Below are 25,363 nucleotides of genomic sequence, written 5' to 3'. Positions count from 1 at the left end.
GAAGTAGTTGCAGAAGACTGAAGACCTTTTTCCAAAATTCTTAGAGCAGCTTCAGTAGACTAGATTACATCCCATGTATATATGAACCATCAGAAGCCTGATCTTACCTTTCTTTTGGCTAGACAACCCCTCTTGTGGATGAAAAAGCTATTCTTGCTCTGTTTCATACCTTATATATTTTTCATAGCATATTTCACATCAATAGCTTAATAGTGAAGAACAGTTTCTTTTCACACCCAAACACGGCACATTCTTGCAATCTGCTCAGCAAATCATCTTGCTACAGTCTTGGCTGAGCCTGCGATTTCAACACGGGGCTTGAGGAAAGAAGTGCATTTTTCTGCGCAGTCATTCTGTTTTGCATTTCCGCTGGCTTGGGTTTACTGTGATTACTTGAAAATTTTCCAAATAGCCCTGTGAGAATTTGGTAAATACTTATAGAAAGCATCTCTCTAAGTGTGTGAGACATTAAGTGCATAAAAAAACCCAGCTAATAGCCAGCAGTTCGCCATGTTGTTCTCATTTTGTCAGCTTTACCACTGTTTTCACAGGATAGTGGCTTTGAAAAACAAAAGGGGGGGGGGGACGACCAAAATAAACAGTAGTAATGCCTATTACAGGGAATAAAGTCAGGAGGTATAATCTCTTGCTCACATGTTTAGGATTCAGGATTTCTTTAACTTGGCTAGCCCATGCAAGAAATCCCTATCGATGTGCGGAACATTTACTTCCATATTTTTGTTAATGCTAAGAGATTGTTTTCTTTCATTTTTAAGCAGTCCCTGATCCTGCAAATAAGCATTGAAACACAAGAATAACAGACTCCTAACTTCAATCAGATTGCAACTGGGAATAGGGTAGTTAGGCACGTGCAGCATCTGGTTGCAGAATTAAGATCATCCAGCATCTGGTGGCAGAATTAAGATCATTCATCTCTAGAGTCTTCTTATGTAATCATAATATGAGTTATGTGCACATACGATTCATTCAGTACAGGCTCCTTTACCTGAGAGGAGGAAACTAGCTTTCAGAAATCAGAGGGCAATCCAGACAACAAATATAGCAGTTCTTGCAGAAAGTATGTCAACTCCAAACAGCAGACACATTCACACACCATGATATTTACAGATGAGGAAATACCCTGAATATATAAAGATCCATTAACCAGTTATAAACTAAATGTAGGTCTATGTGTTTCATCAAAATTGAAGATATTTATCATACCCCCAAAAGCTAGTTGCATTTGACATCTAACAGAGGGTCATATCTCACGAGACCACACAGCTTTTCTCAATTGTCTTGGAAAAAAAAAATGTAAGATTTGTTTGATATCTACTAATTCCATTAACAACTCAAGTTTGAACTTAAAGCAGCAATGATGTTAATATCTTTAGCATTCTACTTCATACATTTCTAGAAAGAAATTCATATTACTATTTTTTACTTAATAAAATAATCTCAAAATATGTTAATATTTAAATATCACAGGGGTTGGATATTCAAACTTCTTAGAATAGAATTTTGCTTTCTGAAAATCAATGCTAATATCACATGATGAATCAATGCTAACGTCACACTGAGTTTAATATGTTAGAATAGTGGACAAAAAGCAACAGAGTTTTCTAAATATTTCTAGAAGTTGTTTTTAGTATATGCAGTCATTAATGTGTTAAGACAAGTATGAAAATGCATTAAAGGATCAGGAATATTTTCCTGCAGGTACTTAGAACCTAATAAATAATGAATGTGGTGATTAACTACATGGGCATAAGCACAGTACATTACTAAGGAAAAAAAATACATAAAACTTGGCCTTTGAACAAGAGTGCACTATTATATTTAATGCATAAAACCACTTGAATATAGTCAGTTGTGTGTGAAGGAAAAACAGGAGAAGTAAGTGAGCTTGAATTAACATTGTATTTTCAAGTGAAATTGACTTAAATATCGCCAAGAGCAACCAGGGCACCCGGAGTTTTGGTGGAAAGGAAGCAAAAGGAAGCGAGCGGAGTGAGGACACCCTTTAGTGTTGCTTGAGCAGCCACAGTGGCTTGTGGAGGTCTAAGGAGCTGAAGTAGGACCACCACCACGGCTTCTCCCTCGCCTGTGCCGATCCCCCTCGTGTCTCGGGCTGTGCATGGGGGTCGAACAGCTCCAGCGGGTCGTACAGATCGTACGCGTCTTCCATGGGCCGACGGAGCAGCTTGCTGGGCCAGGCCTCAACGGGGCGCAGAACGAAGTCCACGCGGCCGGCCTGCTTCATCTTGGTGGGCAGGGTGACCCTCTTCATCACACGGCTGTAGCCCACAGCTTGGGCACTGATGATGTATGTTCCTGGAGGCAGGAGGCGCCAGTAATCTCCATCCACAGCTTAAAAAAGGCAAACACAATAAAACAGACCTTATATTTTAGTCTTCTGTTCTTTAGGGATATGTATTTGTATCCACCTCCATGCATGCAGAGCACAAGCGTTCTGACCAAATCCTGAGATTTAGTCAGATCAGGTTTTTGGAAAAAAATATATATACATATATATTAGATATAAACCCTTGAGCTATGAAAAAGGACTCTTCTTGTGAAATTGTGGCCTTTGGGAGCTAAAGCAGTAAAACTCACATGCAAAATTTTCAGGAACTGATGTATCTACATCACAAGGAAAGGAAGCTTTCCTTCATGCATGGTACAAGGAACAACTCCAAAGAAATGAAATGAATTAAAAACCATGCAAAACTTAAGAAAGCACAAGCAGAATCCAATCTACAGTATATATTTCTAAGGACCGAAGAAATCCCTCTTTTTTCTTATATTACATTCTATTATTTTGCAGACATTACAGAGAATTAGACGACGGAGTCAGAGTTGTAGCTGGTATAAATTGCCAATAGTGTAAAATGGGTGCAAATTTCCACCAGCTGAAGATTTGAGCCTGCAGGCAAAAGCAGGGCATTTTAAAGTGAAATATTTATTCTTCATTTTCTATTTCCTTTATTTTGAATAGTAGGTTTCTTAACACAGTTAATGTTGCATTAATGTTGTTTTCTCATGGAATTTCTCAGCCTTTTTTTAACATTAAATGTTAAAAGACATTTCAGTCTTATGACACTCTTAACTCCACCTAAAATGAGAACAAATGCTCCTTTTTCCTTCGTATGTAAACACATTTTTTATTTCATTCTTAGTTCTTTAAAGGTCCACTGCCAATGGAAAGCCATTGTCTGGGAAGAAGTTTGAAAGAGACCCTAATTCATGCCAGAGTCTCCCACCAACCTCAAGAATCTGCATCATCTCCACTATTGTGTCCCCTCTAATGTCATTTTTTTTTTCTTGAAAGTTGGAAAGCATCCACTATATTATAAATTGTTCTGGCTTTCCAAATGGATTCAACAGCTACCATTAGAGCAAAACGTTGCCATTCGTGTCTTCTATCTAGCACTCGTACAGCAACCTATTCTCCCTCAAATCAATAATAAAATGAGAGCATCGATTTCAGTGAGAGCCTAAAAGCTCAGAACTTTATGTCTGTGAAGATTAACAATTGCATATGCATTGATACACGCTTATCATCTGATGACAGGTATATGGTGATTGTAATTCAGTGCTCTAGTCTCTTTGCATTTGGTATAAGTTTTGTCAACAAATCATGTATGTTTATTCACGTTTTTCCATATTAACAATAAAGGTTGCTTACCCTCAAGCAATGCTGTTATTCAGGTTGTTAAAGTCAGTGTGGTTTCCACCCTAATATGGATGCCTCAGTGTTTCAACTAAGTTTGTTTATGAGGGCTCCATGCCTCGATACCCTGAGCTGAATGTGAGTACAAGATGGCCAGAGTAACCCTTGTCATGTCTCCAGAGCTATTGCCACATTCCCCCAATGTGAAACATGTCCTTGATGATGAACCGTGGAATTTGTGTAATGACCCGCTGTCTTTTATGGCCAGCTGACTCTCTTGCCAGAAAAAAAATAAGAAGTTATTGTTAGTTCATAGAAAGTCAGGTTATTGTTAGGTGATGTTCTCAAGATCAGTGTAATTCAATTATTTCATGAATTAAAAATGAGTGGGCATTCCCTTTCTTGTGAGCTAGCAGGTTGCTCGCATGTTGCCTACTACAACTGGTGGTATCTATGTGAGGTTCTTGAACAGTCATGCAGATTTAGCCTCTGAAAAACACATTCCTTGTATTAGGAGATGATAGGGATATAATGTATTTTATCGAGGCCTGACAAAAATAGCAAGAAGGTTCTGGGATGGTATTTTTTTTCTTGAGCATCCACAACCCACAAGGCAGCCCTTAGAACATGAGAGAAGCAGCAGAGTTAACTTTTGAGTTTGTCTTGTAGGAGAATGAGACCACTACAGCAGGATTAAACCTTGAAGGCAGTGTATTGGTAATTAACCTTGGCCTTACTCTACAAGATCACTGGAAGGTACAAGCTTCCTATGTTCATTTGTTCTTTTTAAGCTAAAAGAACAATAAATGAGGAATTTCTTCTCCAGCTTGGTGTTAAGCCTATAAGAAACCTAAATCAATAAACACATGAGAAATGAGGTGGGATTGCCACTGTGTTATCTTTACACCCTGGTTTGGGAAGCTGATGAGGTTTAGGGTATATATGTGGCCTGAAGAGGAGATTATTCATGGAGCAAGGCTTCATTCACACAAGGCTTTAACATACCTACAGCAGCACATACACACATACATATAAAAAGAAAAATGGCAATAATATAAAGGTCTAATTTTAGCCTATGCAAAGGACACTTGGTATAATTTGTAGTAAATGTTATGTGCAACTCTAAATCTAAATGGCGAAAAGTGGGTCTTTACTTCATGCATGTAGCTACATTACCTCTGGTAGCTCTCTATACGTATAACACCGTATGTACGATGAACTTTGATGTGTCTTCTCTGTCGCTATTCTAGAAACAAACCCACAGTAGAGAGCCGAATTCTCCAGTAATGTGATATTCAGTCCTCAGAGTTTTCACTCTTATCACAGGAAAAAGCTCCAACTAAAAATATTACCTGTGGTGACATCATGCTGGATTCCCCTGACCGAAATCCGAGCATTCTTTATTGGGTTGCCAAATTTATCAGACACAATTCCTTTTATCCCCCGATGAACCTGACAAAGCAAAGCACAGTTAGATAGATGTTAATTATTATGATAGCTGCTCCTCATCTTCTCCCAGGAAACCCATTTAGAGAGGAAACGACTTTTGCAAGGTTCGACACACTGTGGAGGGTCGCAGGTGCTCAAGACGCCTCCAGATCACACGCTCTATTTTTTGAGCTCTGCAAAGGTGATTCCTTCTTGGAGAGAGCTGAAGAAAAGGCTGAGTTGGACAACAGCTTTTGCAGACTAAGTACATGGCCATGCACCAAGGGCCCCTTCTATGTGCACAGCAACTACAACTCATCTATCCACTGTATTTAAAGAATGTTTTCCAATGTCTGTCCCAGACCCAGAACTACCAAGAAGTGAAATATTAGGGCTTTTAAAAAACAGGCTGATATTTTATGCACAAATCTGGTGGAATGACCAAAGTCAGTTCAACACAAAGCAATGGCCCTTTAATCTACCTAAGGTGCCACATTAAAAGATGGGTGAAATAAATCAAAATAAAGTAGTATCACTAGCTTTCAGTATTATCATTTGCTTTCAGATAATATCACTTATCAAGTAATACATTGCCATCATATCAGAAAAAATAATTAATGCAGGTTGAAATTGGGTCTTTAGTATTAGTTGTAATACATACTTTTCATTTTTTTCCAAACCCATACTAAAACATTCCAAAATGCTTCAAGATAAAAAAATAAAAATGACCAATTATCCTATAATAGATATGCTGTTACTATTTTAAAATAGAGCAGAAGCATAAGAATAAAATAAGAACAAAAAAGACTCTTTCAAATTTAAGAAGAAATTAGAAAAACAAATGTTTGTAATATGATACATATCATTCTATATAAATATTAATATTTCATTTAATACAAGCTTTAAAATATTTATTAATCATTATCAACGCATAATATTAATATATAATATTTCACACAACTGCTGATATTAATCAGATGTAATTGTTAATATTAATTGACTCATGTTCTGATTTAATATCAGTTAACAGGAATGGTGCAGTGAAATCTTCAGCTACTTTTAACGCATCATCTTTCTGCTGCTCGTGTGTCCCTGCGTGTCAGACTGTCACGACTGCAGTGTGCACCGTATTCATCTTCCTCTCTCTACAAGCAGAGACCTCAGCTGTGCTTGAGCTGATGAGAAATGTGCTGGGTGACAAACTGAAGGGCAAGGGGAATTCTGTCATACTAGAAGGTGCACAACCAGGATACTATATTCATAGTTTGATATTAAAAAAAAAAAGTCCCAGTTTTTAAAGGTTTGGCCAAGTTTGTGTGAGTGTGTGTACAACCTTCAAATTAGAGCTATTCTATTGTGAATTATATATGAGTAGTAATCACATTTTCAGTTTTTTTCCCCCAATCAGTAGAATTTACTTGAGCTATTCTTTTTTTCTTTCCTTTTTTCTTCTTTCTTCTTTCTCTCATTCTCATTTTCCCCTCCTTATTTCTTTTTTATATGTCACAGAAAGAGAAGAATGGAAAAATAATAAAACAACAAAACAATAGAGAAAATAATGTAGATTACTTTTCTGGTGAGAAATGGAAAAGTTCGAAAAAAGCACTGAAATATTCAATTTCAGAGTCATTCTTAGAAAGAAATTAGATTGGAAAAAAAAAGATCTAGTCTAATAACAGCAGTTTTTAATTTAAGGTGAGACTGTGTATCGCCAATCTTGTTAAATATTCATTCCATATTGACTGGAGCTATTGACAGGACTAAGGTAATCCTCAATATAAGGACTTCAAAACTGTCCCTTAAGAGCTATTATGACGAATAACTGCAATTTTCTTTTCAGCATGGACCTGAGGATTTATCATATGGATAGTGGGTAAATCTGGTCAGAAGGTCATCTCAGACCCAAATTTAATTTACAGTGTACACACACTCAAAGGAGAATGACCTCATCCAACCACACCATAATAACCTCACCATTATAACATGATGATATAAAAATGACAAAATTGAAATTTCTTTAACTGTGTTGGGTTTGTTTTGCTTTAGGTAATATAATTTTTGTTTCAGCCCCAAATCTGTAATACAGAGGTTTGGAGAGTGCTTTGATACCACTTCCAAAGGCAAGAAGAGTCAGCATTTATGAAAATGAATTCTACTTCTGTGAGTTAAGCCAAGCAGACTTGTACACACACTAAATATCCTGGCATATATCAGAATAAGAAAAGTTTAAATTGGTTATGGCAGACTTATTCTTTATCAGAAGTAATTCAGTCATCCTTATCTACAAAGTTGTTTTGCTTACTGTCCTGCATTTACTCAAAATGCTTTTCCAGCATAGACTTCTACAGTATCTCACACTGTAAAAATCTTTACATCTTGAAGGCTTCAACTGCAATATAAATGGATTTAATCCAGCTCTTTTTGGATTCACTAAAACTCATTTTCATCAGACAGTTGTAAAACGAAATGAGTTTGGTGGTCTGTACTGTAGACTTTATTGAATGATAATACTTACCACAAGTAGCAAGAGGTTGCTTAGAAACTCCATAAAAACACTCCTAACAATTTTAGATTACTGCATACTCTATCAAAATAAGGCATGACAGAAAGCTAATCTGCTAATGGCTAAGAGAAAGATGAGCAACTTTTGCTTCTGTGTTCACTTACTTATTGTCAATGAGGTATTTGTTTTTGCTGAGCTCAAACGTATTATCAAAAATGACTCTTAAAAGGGGTATTTTCAGGCTTGCAGCCATAAAGTTGGTCCTCTAAAATATCAGGATTCGTATGATTCTTAACCACTTGTGTCCAAAAAAAAGAGTGGAAAATCATAGAAGCAGAATTTCTGATAAGATATCTCAAACTTCCCCGTTCCATCTCAATCTTTAAATCTCTTGTTACTGTACAGTGAGGGCTTGGACCAAGAACCTTGTTGGTTCATTTGTCAAGAGAAGGGGTGATTCACATTTTTATGGATATGAGTTTTTCTGTGTTATTTGAATTTGCAGGAGTGGATTCATAATGCTGTACAAAGTATTTGCAGAATAGTCCTTTTTGCACTGCTTTCAAGGTCCTTACAATCCTCAATGTCCATTCTTCCCACAAGATAGGGAAAATAGTGTCTGTGTGTCCTGCTAGACCAACTGAGGAACTGCGGCCCCTGAGGGAAGGAGATTACTTCAGTGCTATCTCAATGATAACTAAACGGGAAACAATAAAGAAAGGAATATTAATAAAGAATGAAGAAGAAAAAAATGTAAGTGCTAAGGTTTATAAAAGCAGAACTGTACCATTTCCATGTAATTCAGAAGGGCGTCTCTGTTTTCATGCCAGATTGTAAACAATTCTTCCTCCAAAGGAAACTTTTCACATCCTACCTCCACCGTAATTTCAAAGCAATTTGTATGAAGGTAGTTAAAATCTGCCATACCTACAGGCAAAAAAAATAAAGGACTGTGAACCCATTTAAGATTTAACCCTTAACTAGAACTTTACTTTGACACTTAGTTGAATGTAATCCCTGCAAATGTGGTTCAACATATTGTCATGAGTGTGTACAACTAATATATAAAAAATATTCCGCAAATTCAGAAGTTAAGAGGCCTTAGCTCACTTATGAATTAATTAATGACTGTGACACTTCTTTCAGGTGAAAAGCCTTCCTTTTAAATTGTTTTTCACCCAACTCAGAAGCAGCAGTAGAAAGATAAGAACTGGCAATTCATAATAACTGAATAATCAGCAAGTGTCAGAGGTGACTTCAGAAGGTCACCAGCAAAAATAAACACTTCTGAAAATTTTATGAACACTGATATTTCATCCATGTCAATTTCAACAATCCTAAAGACAATGAAATAACACTAATGAGGAAATCAAATTAGCTACCTAAACACAAATGAATATGGAATCTGCCTCTGTTGTTTTCCTTAGCGCTCTTAAACACTCTTAAACACTCTTTCCTTAGCACACTTAAACTTTATTTAAAGAGATCAAAAACGGGGTATGAATGTGTAAAGTAGAACTGAGTCCAGAAAATGGGTTAAAATTCATGCTGCTGTTAAGGAATAGGAACATTGTATTAAGCATTTATTTTCTCATAAACTGTCCTTTCAGATTTTAAAAGTAGGATGACATTAGATACAATAACAAATTCAACACCTGCATAACTTAACTTCCCTCAGACTATATCAGGGCTGACTTCCTCCCACAATATCTAAATAAAAATGGTAGCAACATACATTTTACTTCTTAAATCCCTCTCAAATTATTTTTTGCAGGGGTCTCAACTAAAGTGAACTGAACTGAATAAAATTGCTTCTTTCAAGCCCTTGTGTCTCATAAAGGTCACATAGAGGTTTTACCTCACTTGATATGATGGTAAAGTGGTTTTACCTCCAGTGAAGCTGTACCACTCAGCACCATTTATAATACCTCCACGTTTCACAAAGTTTCCACCACAACGAAGCTCCGATCGGTCGGAGATGACCGGGTGTGCATCTGCATATGCTTTAGCCAGCATTTTAAACATCTGTAACAGAAGAATTTGTCATATATTCAATTATGCAAACTATAAACCCTGTAGCGTTCAGTCATTAACGCTTTGCATAGTGACTTTTCCTTTTGTAAGACCTAACTATGAGCCACCCTGCATCCTCGAGGGCTGCGAACACCGGTGAGCCTCCTGGCAAGGATATTTCTCCAGGGAGTATTGAACTATCTTCTCTGATGTCCTTCTCTGCACTTCAGTGTATCTACCTAGGAATGATATTAAATACAAGTGGATTTTGCAGTATTTGGACTCAGGTTTATCATTTGAGAAGAGAGTAAAAGCTTTGTTTGGTTACACTTTAAGTCCTGGTCTTAAAAGTGAATATTAGCTCTCCTTGTTATGTTGTAGTTTATGTTTTCTTCATCCTTTGAAAAACACCCTACACCAGCTATATATCTTTAAGAAGGGAACTGGTATTTAAAAAAGAGATTGTCGATTTGCTTTGCACTTATCACTCACACAGGAAAACCTGTCAGCTTGATCTCAATGGCTGTTGCTTCTTCATGGGGCAGAAAGCATTCCTAAAAAGTGAAGGACTAGGATGTGGTGATGGAGGATGTCACCACCGATTTCCTATGGAGCATTAATGCTGATGAAGAGCAGATGAGTCACCACTCAGACAAGAGAAGTGATGGATACATGCAGTGAAGACAGAGGAAACAGCAGAGATCTGTGGAGAATGAGGTTCTTCCTACTTTTTCTCTGATGTTAAATCCAAATTTGTACTGAACTTCCTCCCCTCCACTCCACATTTTTTTTTTAATCTGGACCTCATCTGCATAAACTATAAATTCAGTCTTCAACACTAAAATGATACAATAGTCAGATGCTACTGGTTCAGCTCAGCATATTGTATATTGTATATTTGTTTAAGAAAACACGTCCAAGATGATGAAGAGTTTAAATCCTGACAATAACAACCCAGCATTAAAAGCAACTTAAGGAGCTTGGGTAAACCTCACAGTGCAGCAGGCTGACTTAGAAGTTAAATCCAAACACTTGGTATCCTAAATCAAATGCTTTACAAAACTATGTGAATTATCCTCAGTGCAATTAATCAAGTTCTCCAAAGCCTGAAGGTGATTTGAATGATATCACCCCCAGTCTCTACTCATACCAGTGCAAAGAATAACTGTTTGTCATTTATGGCAGGAATTGAAGGGCTTATCAATTTTATTTTAAAGTACCTGTAGATTTTGCTAACTAACTCCAGTTTCAGGCCATTTGATACTTTCAGGCACAAGCTGAAACTCTTGATGATAATGATGATGAAACTCTAACTAATTGCCACTAATGGTGTTAAATATTCTTCTCCATCAGAGCCTGGAACATATTAGAAAAAGACACTCGGCAGTTCAGGTAAAAGGTCACTCTAGGTGAGGTTTTGGCCTCGTGCACAGAGAATAAAACATTAATCTTCATTTCAGAGGGTTTTTTTCTAACACAGCACTGAGTGACTATACTGTGTTTTTTCCTTGACTTCAGGGAATGAAAAGGATAAAATGTTATCACTGATGCTGCATGAAGCCTGAAATGACCAAGCACACTATTTGGACATGGTCTGTATAATGGGATGTTTCTAATAAGCACAAAGCTGGACTAATTCTGGGATCAAGTAGCTGACCAAGGAAGAATGACAAAGTGTTATGTAAAGTTTAAAGGAAGCTTTCCAAAATGTTCCTGATGACCAGATGCTAAAAATCCTAACTTCAAACTGCAAAACATTTTTGTACTTCCCTTGATATTCCATATGTCTAAGCACTGCTCAGCCCCACGCTGTTACATTTCCTTGAAAGTTCTGCTGAAAAGAGATGGATGTTAATTAGACATGTTAAAAAGAAGTTTTGTTGCCAGTAGTTTAGGGACCAGACTCTCACATCTTTAACTTCTAAGGGAGTTTGGTGGTCAGTTCTGGGCCGTCTGTAGAAGGTGCTTGCTAGTAATTAAAGAAAAAAAAAAAGCCTCTCTGCCTATCTGCCTCAGGAATATGTTTCTCATTTTTTTTTCAAAGACATTCACAGATGTTTTATTTCTGATGACCGATTCTCTCTTCTCCAGGTTCATAGCAAGTGGTATAAGGCTTTTGTCTGGGTGTTAATGCAAGCAAAAAACGATGGGTGGTAGTGGGGAAAGGAAGCAAGAAATCCAAAATCAAGGGAACTAGATTTAAAAATTAAGTTTAAATACAAGTTAAAATTTGCTCAGACAGCAATACATCTATGTGTCACTTAGAAGCTAAGCTATAAGTAGATATAGACCTCAAAAAACTTGCATATTTTGGTATAATGAAGAGTATCAAAAGAGAGAAAATAAATAAAAAGTAAACTTCTTGTGACTTTAGAATGAGATTTGGTAAAATGTGGTAAACTCCATTCCTCGGGTGGCACTTTTACCTCACTGAATTTCACAGTATCTTTTTTTTGTAAAAAAAATACTGCAGAGGTTTGTAAACTCCAGGTTTGTAGTAGAGGGTCTACAGTCGTTCAGGTCTCATAAGTGAATCCGCACTCCTCTGATATCTAAATGTATATCCCCTTGCCTCCAGCAAGGGCTACGAGATGAAAAGGATACAGGGGAAAAATGTAACTGATACGTATGTGTGTTCACATTACTGATGCCCTAGTCCTCACCCAGACCTTCTGCAGTTTTCATTACCATTCGCTGAACATTTGCTCTGCAGGCTCTGTGCTGTGCCAAGTCTGGCCCTGGTTACTGCTAACTCACATAATCAATAGGTGTTGTGCAGCTCAGAAGAAACGTATTGATATAGGAATTATTTAATAGCGATAAATACTGAAATATTTAATAGTTCCTGTTGAGAACTGCCTCTTCATAAGAGACTCAGCCAAAAGATATGCTTGAAGATAACTGATATACCAAATTAAAGAGCAACTGCTATGTATTTTTAATTGCTGTTTGGCTACATAAAGAACTACTCTTTCTTCAAAGGCCAGAAATATCTTCAACATACACTAAAAGGCTAAAAAGCTAGCTGTTCTCCTAGTGGGCATGTCAGCGATGAATACTAGATTGAGAAAATCAAAGGGAGATGGGAAAGATGGCAAAAAATTTCACAGAAGATTTACAGTGAGTCCCAAATGAGAAACTTTCCAGGGACAGAGAGACAGGAAAGCCACTGACGTTAACTGACCTGGAATAAATGTGACAACGCTGCCACCATATGGCAGCCACTCTTTTTATTTCTACAGCCCTGGATTTCAACAGAAAATAATGCTGTTGGTCAGACTTGCTCCATTTCTCCTGGCACCTAGAAATAAAGATATCAGATTCTTGGCTCCTTAAGTGTAAGACCCTGCCTTTTTCCTAACCTTGCCTTGTGGTGTCACATTTGGCATCACAAAACATCAGTAGATCATTACAAATCAAGCTGCTAATGTGCAAATGATCCTACATTGGAAAGAAAATTAAATAATTACATATAACATATATCTATACTTACATACATATATAACACGTATAAAATCTAAACAAATCAAAGTTAGTCAAGCTTGTTACTTGTTAAAAGCAGTTCTCGTGGTTCCACATGTGGAAGGCATACAATATATTCACCCCGTGAAAGGAATGTTACCTTCTCATCAGGTGTAGGGGAGAACATTTTTTCTTCCAGCGGGTGCCTCGAGTAGTCATAAGGATAGGTCACCACCAGCTCTCCCCCGTGCAGGCTGGCAGAGAGCACGAAGGGGATAGACCTCAGCCACTTCATCACTGCTTTCGTCTCAGGGGCCACCTGAAGGACAGGAGGGAAAAAAAAAGAAAGAAAAAAAAAAAGATAGGCTATAAGTGTTCATGTAGTGTGGACAGGATTTGGTCCAGGGCAGGATAAAGCCCAGTGGGAAAGGGAGTGTGTCAGAAAGGAGGATGATGTTGATCCTCAGGCCCTCAATCCCAAAAGTCAGCAGGAGAAAGAGCTGGTTTGCAAATAAGTGAGGCACTTTACTTCTGGATACCCATAAACTAGAGGGAATCACTGAGGAAAAACTGCAAAAAGAAAGAGAAACTTTGACAAAAGACTAGCATTTTATTGCAATGCCATTTTCAGCAATTGAGTGTCATGACGTCATTTTTTTGAATCTGAACATTTCTGGCATTGCACCATCACTTGCAAGCCACTTTTTTCCAATTCTAATTCCATTCCTGAATCGGTGGGATTAACCCAGAATGGGTAAGCAGAATATGTGGAGTCATTTTTCACGCTTAGCACTCGCTGAAAACGCACTTCCTCCCTCTTGGTAGTTTAGCCCAGGTTCCTCGGCAAATCATGAAGATTAATGAATAGAAAATTCAGAAATCGCCACAAACAAGGCTCAGGATTTGTCACGTCAATCGAGCCATGGGTTCTAACGGAGTGAGGACGGGACTTCCCAAGACCCTTGGCACCCCAGCACCAAAACACAACCCCGCTCTGTCCCAGAACACCAATTTCTCTGTCCTGCTCCGGCCTTGGCTATATCGTAGGGACAACAGTGTCATCTGGTGGTCGCTCCTTGCAAGCCCAGACACCCAGCCAGCTCTTGTCACAGGCAATGCTCCGGTGACTTGCATTTTAAGAAGTCACCAGTGGACAAGCGAGTGATTGCACAGTGCAGGCTGCTTTGCACAAGGGCAGATATGCATTTAAAAAAATAAAATAAATTAAAAAAAGAAAGAAAAAGAGGAAGGACTTTGTCCACAGCTGCTAACACTACTTATCCCCTCACTGTTTTAACCCCATGAGCTGTTTGGAAATTATCCAGTCAGGAGCCTGGAGTGGCTAAGAACTGGTAAGCTTGAACTGAGTGCTGCCAAAGCTTAAACAGCAACACGTAGGGAAAATAAATAAATAATAATAATAAAAGGCTGTAGATCAGGATTGTGAAAATACTAACTCCTGTTTTCTTTGGATCATTCTTCAGTCTGTTCCACAAATAAAACACAACTTTGGGAATGTTGACTATCACTAAGTTAGGTTGAAGCAGAAACACCTCCATGGAGCAGTGTTTCACCATGGGATATTAAAACTCTCTGAACAGAGGCAGAGAGCAAAGGACCTCATGGAAGGTCATCTCTAGAGAGAGATTTACAAAAATTAGTGCAATTACATCAAGACGAAGTCTTCCCTCTCTGCATCTATTCATCTGGCAGAAGGCCAGCGGGATCCAGATGAGTCTGTCTGTTCTTGGTGCTCCATCCAGTGTCTGGCAGGATACGTGCATGTGGGAAGCATGTAATGGCCTGAAAACCTCATGCAGTGTCATGGGAAAGGTCACCTGCACCCTACTAGGTTTGGGTTGTGCCTGCCAGCACTACGGCAGGTGACACCAAGCCAGGGCTTGGAGGACACTCCTGGCCAGGGAGTGGCCATTTTTCTGAAGAGACAGAACAAATGAGGTCCTGTCTGGGGTAGATCCCTTTGAAACTGGATTCTCATATTTCAATGAGAAAATTTCTGTTTAAGTAGCTCCTGCAATTCATTAGGCAAGGAGCTAATTCATTTTACTCAGAGTGCTCCTATAACCAGCTTCTCCCCCTGGTTAACCCAGCGCATGGCTAGGTACCTGCACAACCCACAGGACAGCACTGGGTCACACATTCAGCATCTTATTGAGGGAAATGTTGTGGAAAATCTTTCAATGTCACTATTTTTCTCTTAGTAGCATTTCAGTGACATCACGCACAGTGATTAAGGCTTTGAGATGTGTGCATCTCTCCTTATCCTGGTTCAACCCAATGAAAAGATATCAGATGCTACTTGTGCTACCATGGCCTTTGGCTATTCATAGATGTTTCCTTTAATGTGGGTTTGTTTAATTTGTTTTGTTTTCACCAGAGCCCTTACTTTTTTAGTCAGAGGACGTCAATCTTAAATTATCTATCTCACAAAAGCAATTTAGGACACAATTAGAAAGTAGTTATATTATTTGGCTACAAATACTATACATGGCCTTTAACAATTTGAAACCTGAATCCCATTTCTGTTGATTATACTGTATTTAGGCACCCACAGTTTTCAAAGACGATTTTCTCCCTTTTAGAACCAACAGGACTCATTCTCCTAAAGACTATGCCAGCCTCCTGTGTCAGCCCACAAATCCTGTTTGAATGAAGCCAATTTAACTGACTTCATTTTAGCCCTCAGACCCCCTATTACAATAATTCATAAAAACCAATAACAAAATGCCTAGTTCAGCAGGAGTTAGGCAGAGGCCTGGAGCTCTCCTGAGTCTGTGGGACTGGCCAGGGGCTCACTCTATTTTCTTGTGACCTCTGCAATACTTAGATAATTACTTTAATAAGGCAGGTAATAAACACTATTAAGAAAATGGTAGGTGAGAGGCTGATATTGAGGTTCCCTGTGCCCTTTGCTGCTGTGAGGGATGATTCATCACCACATTTCTATTTCCTCTACAAAGGCAAGGACGTATTTGATGCCATGGTGCCCTGCTCCCTGCTGAAGCAGAGCTCAGGCTGATGGAGCATCCTTACTCACTAGTGCTCAGCCGAATACATCCAGGGAAAACCAAAAGGCATTTTCCAGGTATGTCAGGCCCTCACTAGAGCCTGTCTGCATGCAAAAGTCTGTCTAGCTGACTTTTCTGCTAACATCCCTTTTCTGGGCTGTTTTCATTTGGCCTCTGACCTCTGGCCACGTTTTCCTATCTGCTCTCATGTCTGAGGCTCTTCACTTGCTTACCAGCTTACTATTAGCAATCATTATTCTGTCAAAATTTGGAACATTTTAAGTCTGTGATCTTGCACAGAAAACTAGTGACGTGATTGGGAACTGCACGATAAGAAGTATAAAATAAATTTCTTAGGATGAGTCACTTTGAAAATCAGCAATGTCTGCTCTATTGCACAATACTGAGCTTTTCTCAGCATTCCTTACCTGCAACATTGTCCTGAGGCAGTGCACTGCTTTTATCCAGACTTTCGTGCTGTGAAACAAGGTACCAGGGCACTGAGGCAGTATCAGAGATGCCTTTGGGATTTAGACCTGGCATGAGGTCATCTGGGGCAGAGGCAAAAATGCAAGTGTGGGCTCCCAAACCTGCTAATACACCAACTGCTGAAACTCTCCTTTTCCCTACTCATTTGAGGCTTTTTGCTAGCAAACAAAATTGAAATGGAAACCAAAACAAAACTCCTTGAGTTTAAAACCATGGTTTCAAGGGAAAGGAAAAGAAAAGAGGTATTCTCACTATCAGAGCTACTGACTGAGCTTCTTGTGTTTCTTTTTTTAGGGGAATCCAGTTCCCATGTGAGCTGCCAGCATCAGGGGATGCCAGGCAGTCAGGGGGCCCACGCTGAGCATCCCTAGGCACCAAGTGATGGGGTGAACATGAGCCCCTGCAATGCTGTTTCTGTCCCACTCCCCATGCTGGGAGATGACAGCAGATCTTCAGTCATCCTTCCAGCACTACAGGAGTCTGAGCAGGTGCTTCAGTTGCTCTGGTTACTTATGAGCACTTCTAACCTTCTTTTTTACGGAAAGCTGATGGCAAACAGCTTCACAGGAAGCCCAGTTTCTAGGATAGGAACCCTGCATCAAATCTGTACAGAACTCAGTGTATTCAGATCCAAGTCCATAAACAATCTTTCAACGTGTTACCACTGTGTGAATCATTAGCAAACAGTCATTACACACTGGTGACCCCTCCAAACAGTTACTATTTTTTTTTTATCTAAAATATCAGAATTCAATTTTTGCAAAAATTTTCCCAATGATCTATGATCCCTGTCCCTTTGACCAAATCCACCCCAAGACTTTTTCATGCTGATACTGAGTCTGTCCAATTTAGTCCTACTTATAATACCTGGTTGCCAGAGAACAGGCTCTTAATCTGTGTCCTGCTCTGCCGTATGTGTGATTTATAAAATGTGTAATTCATACCTTACCCCACCAGTAAGATTGTGGAATGGGGATGTGGTCGAGGCGTGCCCCACGGATCCCTGCTCTTCTGTAAGCCTCGGAGGTCAAATCTGGGAAATTTCTGTTCAGGTCCAAGTTCTGAGCTGTCTGTCGTCCAATGACCCAGCCGTTGTAACCAGCTCCCTAATTTACAACACAGAAGGCAGTTTCAGTATATTTCCATTCTCAAAATATCCTTTTTTTTTGAAAAAAGTGTATTCAAAATGTAATTTCATAATCGCTAAGGGAAAAATTTAAAATGCCAGTAAATTTTGAAAGGCATTAGAGATTTGATGAGAATATCTATACAGTTAAAAAAAAACACCTTTTTTATTAATCATTTTTACCCCCATGTCCCTGAAGCACTTACTAGGACACAGGAACCATTTCACTCACCAGTGGTGGGACTCACGAGAGGACCTCAGCAGTTTCTTACCCAGCACAGAGCAACATGCAGAGTGTGTTAGAGGAGAAGAAAAAAAGAATACAGCTGACACTCAAAGGAAAGATCAGGAAGAGTGCAAAAATCCCAAACTCATTCTAACAGATACCGCTTGCCACAGGAGCAAGCTCAGCAAAAGCAAGGTCCTGTTTCTATTCTAATGCAGCAAATGATAAAATTGAGGTGAAGAACATGAGGTAACACGTAACAGAAATATTGTTTTCATATGTGTTCTTCAAACACAAACAGGGCTCTAAAAATTGTCATCCATTATGAAGGATTGGTAGTAGAGAAAATATTAGTGTTTTATTGTACCTCATTTTCTGCAGGAGGAAGAATGACTATTCCATTTCCTTATAGAGTGATCAAAAGTGAGCCAATAGGCAATTTTTCTAGGATACATAGCACAGACCACCGAATGTATGAAAAAGTGTCATGGTCGATCTTGTATGCAAGGAGAAATAAGAGCCAATGTGGCTTTAATTTCCTATTTGTTCTGTTCGTATAACAACTGGAAATCAAGCTGCCATCAGATCAGAGTGGGATTTTACCCACTGTTAGCATCCTTCCTACACCCAAAATATCACCTCTCCCTTTGTCCTTTTCCATGGCAAATTTTAGCAGGAGGAAGAACTGAGCATTTCTTTATAAAAAATGTCTTTTACCTCTTCTGCAGCCAGTTCATACCCATCTGGGTTGAGTGACGGTAAGAGATGAATCCTGGTGTTATTAATCAAGTTCTGGATGCGAGGATTCCCAAGAAGATACTCCGAACACAGATACTGTGCAAGGTATATCAGCAGCTCTTTCCCAACAACTTCATTTCCATGCATATTGCCAATGTACTTAAATTCTGGCTTGACTGTGAAATATGAAGTAAAGAGATGCTTTAAATTGATTATACCTGAACAGCTTCCAAAAACAGAGCAATCCAGCTGGTTTACTGATGAATCAGAGAGTTTTATTTACACTAATCTAATACATACGTTCCTGTAAATAGCATGTCAGTTGCAGATGAATTTCCCTCCATTTCAAGTCAGTTCAGCAACAACTTAAGTGGCTTTCTGGATGCATGAAATTAAGTAAATCCAGGACCCCAAACCACACAAAGTAATAATTGCAGTTAGCTTCAGCTGAACTCATTAACTCTGAGCAGGGAATGCTGTAAACAGAAATGTCATTTTGTCCCAGTGCATGGCTGGGAAGGGACAAAATACATCCCACTTACCTAGGGTTTTGGTGCCTTCCCTTGTCAGAGATCTTAGAAATAACCTGCAGATGAGTAATCTCCGCATTTGGAGCAGAAATTAGGTCATGCAAGAAAAGCAGCTTTCAGGCCAAATAGCCTTGGAAGACAACTGCTGGAAGTGGATGACCTCATGATTCCCTGCAATTCTCTCAATTTCTGTTGTTCCACAGAGACCAATGAAAAGTAGAAAATAGATGAGTTGTGAAGACACCCTTTTCTGTACACACTTTCATCTCCACCTTTGATCCTGCCCAGCCTAGACCACAGAACTATTACTCCAGGTCTGGTTCTAGAGGTATTTCCACCTTTCTTTCTGCTCTCCAAAGCAGCATGAAGCTCTGAATGATGCTAGATGATATGTTAAAATATAATCTTTTTTTATGCCATATCAGAGTTTTAGTTTAAAACTTAAATATTGCTAATTCATGAGGTTCACACTGATTCCAACAGTGTGAAATGGAGTATCATGTAACAACTGCAACTGTAATCCTGCAACTTCTATTCTTCAAGCAGAAAAGGAAGAGTTACAGGCCAGAAAATATGAGTGTAAATCTCAGTTCTGTTAAAGACTTTTTCCATGATCCTGATCAATTTTAAATGTATCTCAAAATATCTCTATACCAGGCAGGGAAGTGTGGTAAATAAATCAACATCAGTCTCTTCAGCAGCAAAACAGAGCAACAAGAGGACCAACAAGCTTAGCCTCAGATAATAAGCTCAGAAATGTCACATTTAATTCTGTTCTGTTGCACTGCTGAGAATGCTCTGATTCTGGAGCTGGTTTGACGAAAAGTAACCTGAGGCTCTTGGTATGTAGAAATGGCTCCAAGAAATCCACCTGGATTTAGGCAAGTGTTAGGTGTTTGAGCTGGGAGCTGGTAACTAGAAAATAGCATCTAATATTCCCCAGGAAACCTGTCTGCATTTTGAAGGATTTACTACACTTAAAAATGTGGCCCTTTCTGTCTCAGTGATGAATCTGCAAAATCAGACAATAACACTATTTGTCTTCACAGAAAAGTTGCAAGGACTCCTATCCTAAAGATACTCAGGTGGCGTGCTCACATAAAATCCTGATATTTATCTGACAGGTATTGCATGGACCTGAAGATCTGTTCCAGAAGGTTGTTTTCTGCCCCGCATAACCATTTTTGAAGTGTCCTTCTGAGGACACATCCTTCCGATGTATATGAGACCTTCTCCCAAGTTCTAAATGATTTAGGATGTGTAGTTTAGCAGTCCACCTCATCAACACTGATATAACTCACGCAGTTCATGGTGTCCAGGCTTGGTTGAAAACTCAATCACAAAAAGATCCTTCCCTTCAAAACTACGACCAATGCTGTAAGTTGTTGCAATATGGGAGCATCTAGAAGCAGTCTTCTTCAAAACGCTCACCATTTGGGAATATGAATGGTGTTTGAACTGAATAAAAGTTGCTGGCAAGTCTGAAGGCAAATCTTCCTCAACTTCTGGTTCTCCTATGAGGAAAAATTATAACACAGTGTTTAAAGACCATGGTGCTCAGAAAGAGGATTGCAAAAATGCATGTACTTTTCCTCAAGTATGCTTCTCCAATAGTGGAATTATAGAAATTACAGCTGCAAACAAAATCTTGCATCTATGTAATTCATTCTACATCTTTTAGTGTAACATACTTTGCTTGCCAAAAAATAGACTTATGTATTTTTATTTTTTTAGTCTCTAGCTGTAATTTGACAGTTGCTGCATTTAAATAAAAATGTCTAGTGTATTTCAGGGACAAAAGTATGGATTTTTGCCTTTGAATTCCGTGGAACAAATTTATTTTTGATATGATTCAACTGCCTTCAGTTATCTATATCTTTTTCATTTAAATAAAAATCTGCACTAATCACAAATGAGATTATTTTAGTGAGCTGTTAAGGTTGTTAAGCTGTCACAAACTTATAAGCACCTTAAAATTTCATCTTGATACCCTGTGTGCACCTTTCAGGGAGAGAAACAGGCACATCATGAGTACAGTTTAAATAAGTGTCTCAAATAAGGGTGACAAAATGAATACCACCTTACAGGTGTCCATAAAGATGATAAGTTCAGAGGTTTCATGTCGCAGTCAGGTCAAGTTCAGTGAGAGAAGATTTTACCATCTGAGTCAAGCAGAGATGTGAGCACAGGCTCCATTCTTACCTCGCAGCTTTGCCAGTGGGTCAAAGCATCCTTCTTCTTCCCCAGCAAAAAAGCGATCGCAGTCTAAAAAATACGGCCAAGCCATATCTATTGCATCAAAAGCGGGGAGGCAATTTTTTTTCAGGTGCTCACAGACATGTCTGCAGGGCTTGATGACTTTGTCCTTCTCACACTGCGGGGCCAGCACCGAGCAACCCAGGAGCCTCAGATCCGGATTGCACTCTCCCTGGAGCAGGTTGTGCAGGACACTTATGAGAATATACTCAGAGCTATACTCTATCACTTGTCGAGACTTCTGATCCAGTAAATTAGGATACATCGTCTGAGTATAGGCAACATCAGTGCAAGAACTTAAGGAGATGTCCACACATTTTGCTATGAAGAAGGTAAGAAGAAAAACAGGAAAAACAACTTGCTTCATAGACATTCTGAATGGAAGAATTATAACAAAGTCAACCTTGCAAATAACACATTTGATTGATTGATAAACTTCTTTTTTTCTTTTTGTTGATAGATACACAGTTTAATATATTCCCAAATACATTGGATGCCCCAAACCATTTCTAAAAAGATCTAGAAAATATTCCTGGTTTGGAGATTGAGTGTGAATGGCTTGATGCAAGTAGACACCATTCAGAAGCGAAATGATATCTGACAATTTTATGGAGCACCAAGAATTTCAAACTGATTAGCACAGCTCCTGAAATCAGATTATTTTGCCAATTCAATACCTGAACACAAATGAAAGGGCAGATCCCTGGGCAGAAAGCACAAGCAGACCTGGTCCACATGGAAGTTCATTTAACATGTAGGTTGGAGAGCAGAAAAATGAATGAATCCTGGTGTCCAATGGATTACTATCCCATGCTTAATTAAATCTTATCTGATTAAAATTAAGAGTACAGTATGAGCTTATTAAAAAACAGAGAAATCACAAGAGAAAAAAATCTCTTGTTGAGGTGAGAATTTGTTTGTGTCTAATATGGTAAAAGCTCAGATGCCCAAATAAATTGCATTTGTGCTATCATAGTAGGGGTTCTCTAATATTAAAGACATGAGATCATGCTGATGCGTTTTCCTTAGTAGGTAAGATATCATGAGGATATCTGTCTTCTTTGCTTGCCTGAGCAAAATTTATAAGAACTTAATAGCTCTTAAACTTTAGCTCCACTGTGAAGTTTGAAAATTCACAGAGTTTAAAAAGTGTTCAAACACAAAGAGTTTAAACACAGAGTTTAAACAGTAGACCCTTAAACACATATATACATCTCATAACTGTAGTTTAAGAAATCAGGTTAAGAGCCATTAGGAACAAAAAATGTTTGTAATGCCTTTAACCAAGTCAAATGTGAAAAGAAAGTAATAGTGATACGTCTCTTGTTTGCAGAAGTACTGGATATTACAGTAGTGGCCCCTGTTTGTGCCGCATTCTCTTGCTAGTCTTTGGCTAGTAATAAATGGTACTAATGTCACAACAGTAAAATCCTACCTTGCAGTAGGGAGAATCTCTCTCTAGTGACTAGACCTGTTACAGTATCAATATTGAAAAACTTGGCAGGCAATAATGAAGGAATACTTAAGGCTTTGAGATTTCACAAAGAGAGACAGCAAAATCACATCATACCTTTTTGCACAGTTTGGCACTGTCCTGAAAATAGAAACAAAACAAAAGCATTACGGGACAGCAATATCTGCGTGTTGTTAAACACTGACAATCCCTGCAGCCCAAAGCAGGCCAGGCTGCCACTGCTCCGTGTCCCAGCTCCAACAAGCAGCGTGGCTGAGCACATATCTAAAGGCACACACATACACACCACACATGCACACAGCCTAACACCTTGGTTCATGTCATATGGACCTTGAATTAAATGCAAACCAAGAGGAAAGTCTACCAACTATTAGATTTCAGTAAGAAAGAGAAAATAGCCAAAATATTATATCTATAACCAGAGCAGAAGTTTCCAATGTCCTGCTTCTGAAATCTGTTGTATCCCACAGGTGTCACTGAAATTGCACAGAAGTGAGACTAGCAGCTCCTCACAATCATTTTTACTGTGTATGAACACTCTGAGAAAGGAGGCCCGATGCCACTAGAGATTTTAGGCACAAGGATGTTGAGATAAGGGTCTCCAGTCCAGATGACAGAAGCTTTCTCTCTCTGGCTGGAAATATCTTGAACTGTTCTTCCAAAACGGCTCCATTTCCACAAGCGATTTGGAAGCTGGGTTCCCCTCCTCTTCCCTGGGCAGCTTCCCTGGGCAGCTTCCCTGGGCAGCTTCAAAACACATATTGTTGAGTTAATGACAATGGAGACATACTTGAAGTCTTTTGGCTGGAGGAGAATCTAAAAACTATAGTAAATGAAAACTCAACTCTAATCCTTTGTAACTGTATTACAAAGGTCCTTCTCCAAACATCTTATTTCTCTATTAAAAATGCAATGCATTGCAATGCAATGTGATGCAACGAAATGAAACAAATAAAACAGGATCTGGCCCACCTTAAAAAGGGAGGACTTTGCAGTGTATGTACAGCTGTCTGAGGAAATGGTCAGTTGATTCCTGCTTGAGAATGACAGGTGACCAGTGCTGACAACATTTCTAGGCATGGTTGCAAGTGGTAAGGTCGGTGCCTAGGAAATTTCTCTAATGAGAGTACAGGTTTTCAGGAACATAGTTTAATCTAAAAGCCCACCTGAGTCCTCTTGTATGTACGAACATGCTTTTTGGATCTTGGTCTAGCAGATCTATCAGTTACATGTTACTCTGTGCGTATCCTTTTTCTGAGGCAATTAGGCTTTTGGTGAGTATGAGGGACATATGTCCTCCCCATCCTGTTTCATCCTTTCTCTAGTAACTACATTTCATAATCCTTTTAATAACATCTCAAAATATTTTTTTTCTCTCCAACTACTCTCATGGGAAATCTTTTCCAAAAGCTCACTCCTCCAATGGCTAGAAATTGCCTTTTAATTTCCTGCCTAAAAGTATTCATTGTTAGTTTATATTCAAATGTTCTTGTACGAGCACTGTTCCTTAGCTTAAATAGCTCTTTGAGTTCCCTGGTGCATGTCCTTTTCATGAGTTACGGAGAACAGTCAGATCCCCTTAGCCTTTTATTTACTAGGCCAAATAGAGCAAGCTCTTTTAATTTTGAAGGAGCTTGAACTGATGACCCAGGAGAGGCCTCTTTTACTCCTTTAGCCAATGATTCTATATTGATTTTCTCTAATTCTGGCAGCTAAAGAAAAATGCTGCTGCTAAAATAAGTTTTGGAGCTCTTCTCATCAATGCGTCATTGGAGCTAAACAGTTACGTGCAAGGTTTTTAACGCTGCAGGGTCTGTTTTGCTTGTGCTGTATTGGAGATGTAGCTGTATTGAGATTCTTAATGACTCTCACTGGAGGGACAGGCAGCTAGCTTCTTGCTCAGTGAATTGAGCGTTTGTTCTCAGAAAACACTCTGAAAAATGGCATGCTTTCCATTATTTGCACTATAGAAAGTTGAACTTATAATCTCAATATATTAAATGTAATCATCTTCATGGCTGTTGCTAATGAGTTGATCATTCTCTAGCCAAAATAGAATCATCACAATGCAAACAAATTTAACCTTGGAACCTTGGAGAGAGATGTTTAACTGGAAATCAGTCTGGTTCTGTGTTCTGAATTGTCATTGATCCACATTACCTCATAAAATGTATGAGGGATCAGAACTGCTAGAAATATCCCATCTCCAACCCCAGCAAGTTCTGGTAATGAGCAAGCTCTAAAGAATTATATCCATACAGATTTATTTTACGACTTGGTACATCATGCTAAAGGTATTAAATAATACGTAGCTCATCAATAGTGCCTTCTATCATAGGACTTCAATGCATTTCCCTTAGGCCCAATCCCTTCAGTGAGCTACTTATTAAGGTCTAAAAAGGCCTCAACTCTGGCA

At 38.8% G+C, this 25,363-nt stretch overlaps 1 protein-coding gene across 1 annotated transcript in view; it reads right to left on the bottom strand.

Moving 5' to 3' along the window:
* Positions 1-1,821: 1,821 nt before the first annotated feature.
* CPZ (carboxypeptidase Z) overlaps positions 1,822-25,363 on the bottom strand; it is a 32,358-nt gene continuing 8,816 nt past the window's right edge. Inside the window, exons 2-11 of the mRNA XM_010218375.2 lie at positions 23,044-23,067; positions 21,420-21,794; positions 20,519-20,731; positions 18,667-18,863; positions 17,542-17,703; positions 13,240-13,398; positions 9,494-9,629; positions 8,392-8,531; positions 5,026-5,125; positions 1,822-2,370 (exon numbers count right to left, since the gene is read on the bottom strand). Of these exons, the coding sequence (XP_010216677.1) occupies positions 2,024-2,370; positions 5,026-5,125; positions 8,392-8,531; positions 9,494-9,629; positions 13,240-13,398; positions 17,542-17,703; positions 18,667-18,863; positions 20,519-20,731; positions 21,420-21,794; positions 23,044-23,067 (1,853 nt within the window). The 3' untranslated portion in view covers positions 1,822-2,023. The remainder of the gene's footprint in view (positions 2,371-5,025; positions 5,126-8,391; positions 8,532-9,493; positions 9,630-13,239; positions 13,399-17,541; positions 17,704-18,666; positions 18,864-20,518; positions 20,732-21,419; positions 21,795-23,043; positions 23,068-25,363) is intronic.

The sequence above is a fragment of the Tinamus guttatus genome, unplaced genomic scaffold (genome assembly GCF_059628265.1).
Source record: "Tinamus guttatus ecotype Peru unplaced genomic scaffold, ASM5962826v1 Tinamus_guttatus_pri_ptg000052l, whole genome shotgun sequence".
In the NCBI taxonomy this organism is placed as follows: domain Eukaryota; kingdom Metazoa; phylum Chordata; class Aves; order Tinamiformes; family Tinamidae; genus Tinamus; species Tinamus guttatus.
The sequence above is the reverse complement of the archived record's forward strand: the minus strand, read 5'-3'. Positions and strand labels throughout refer to the sequence as shown.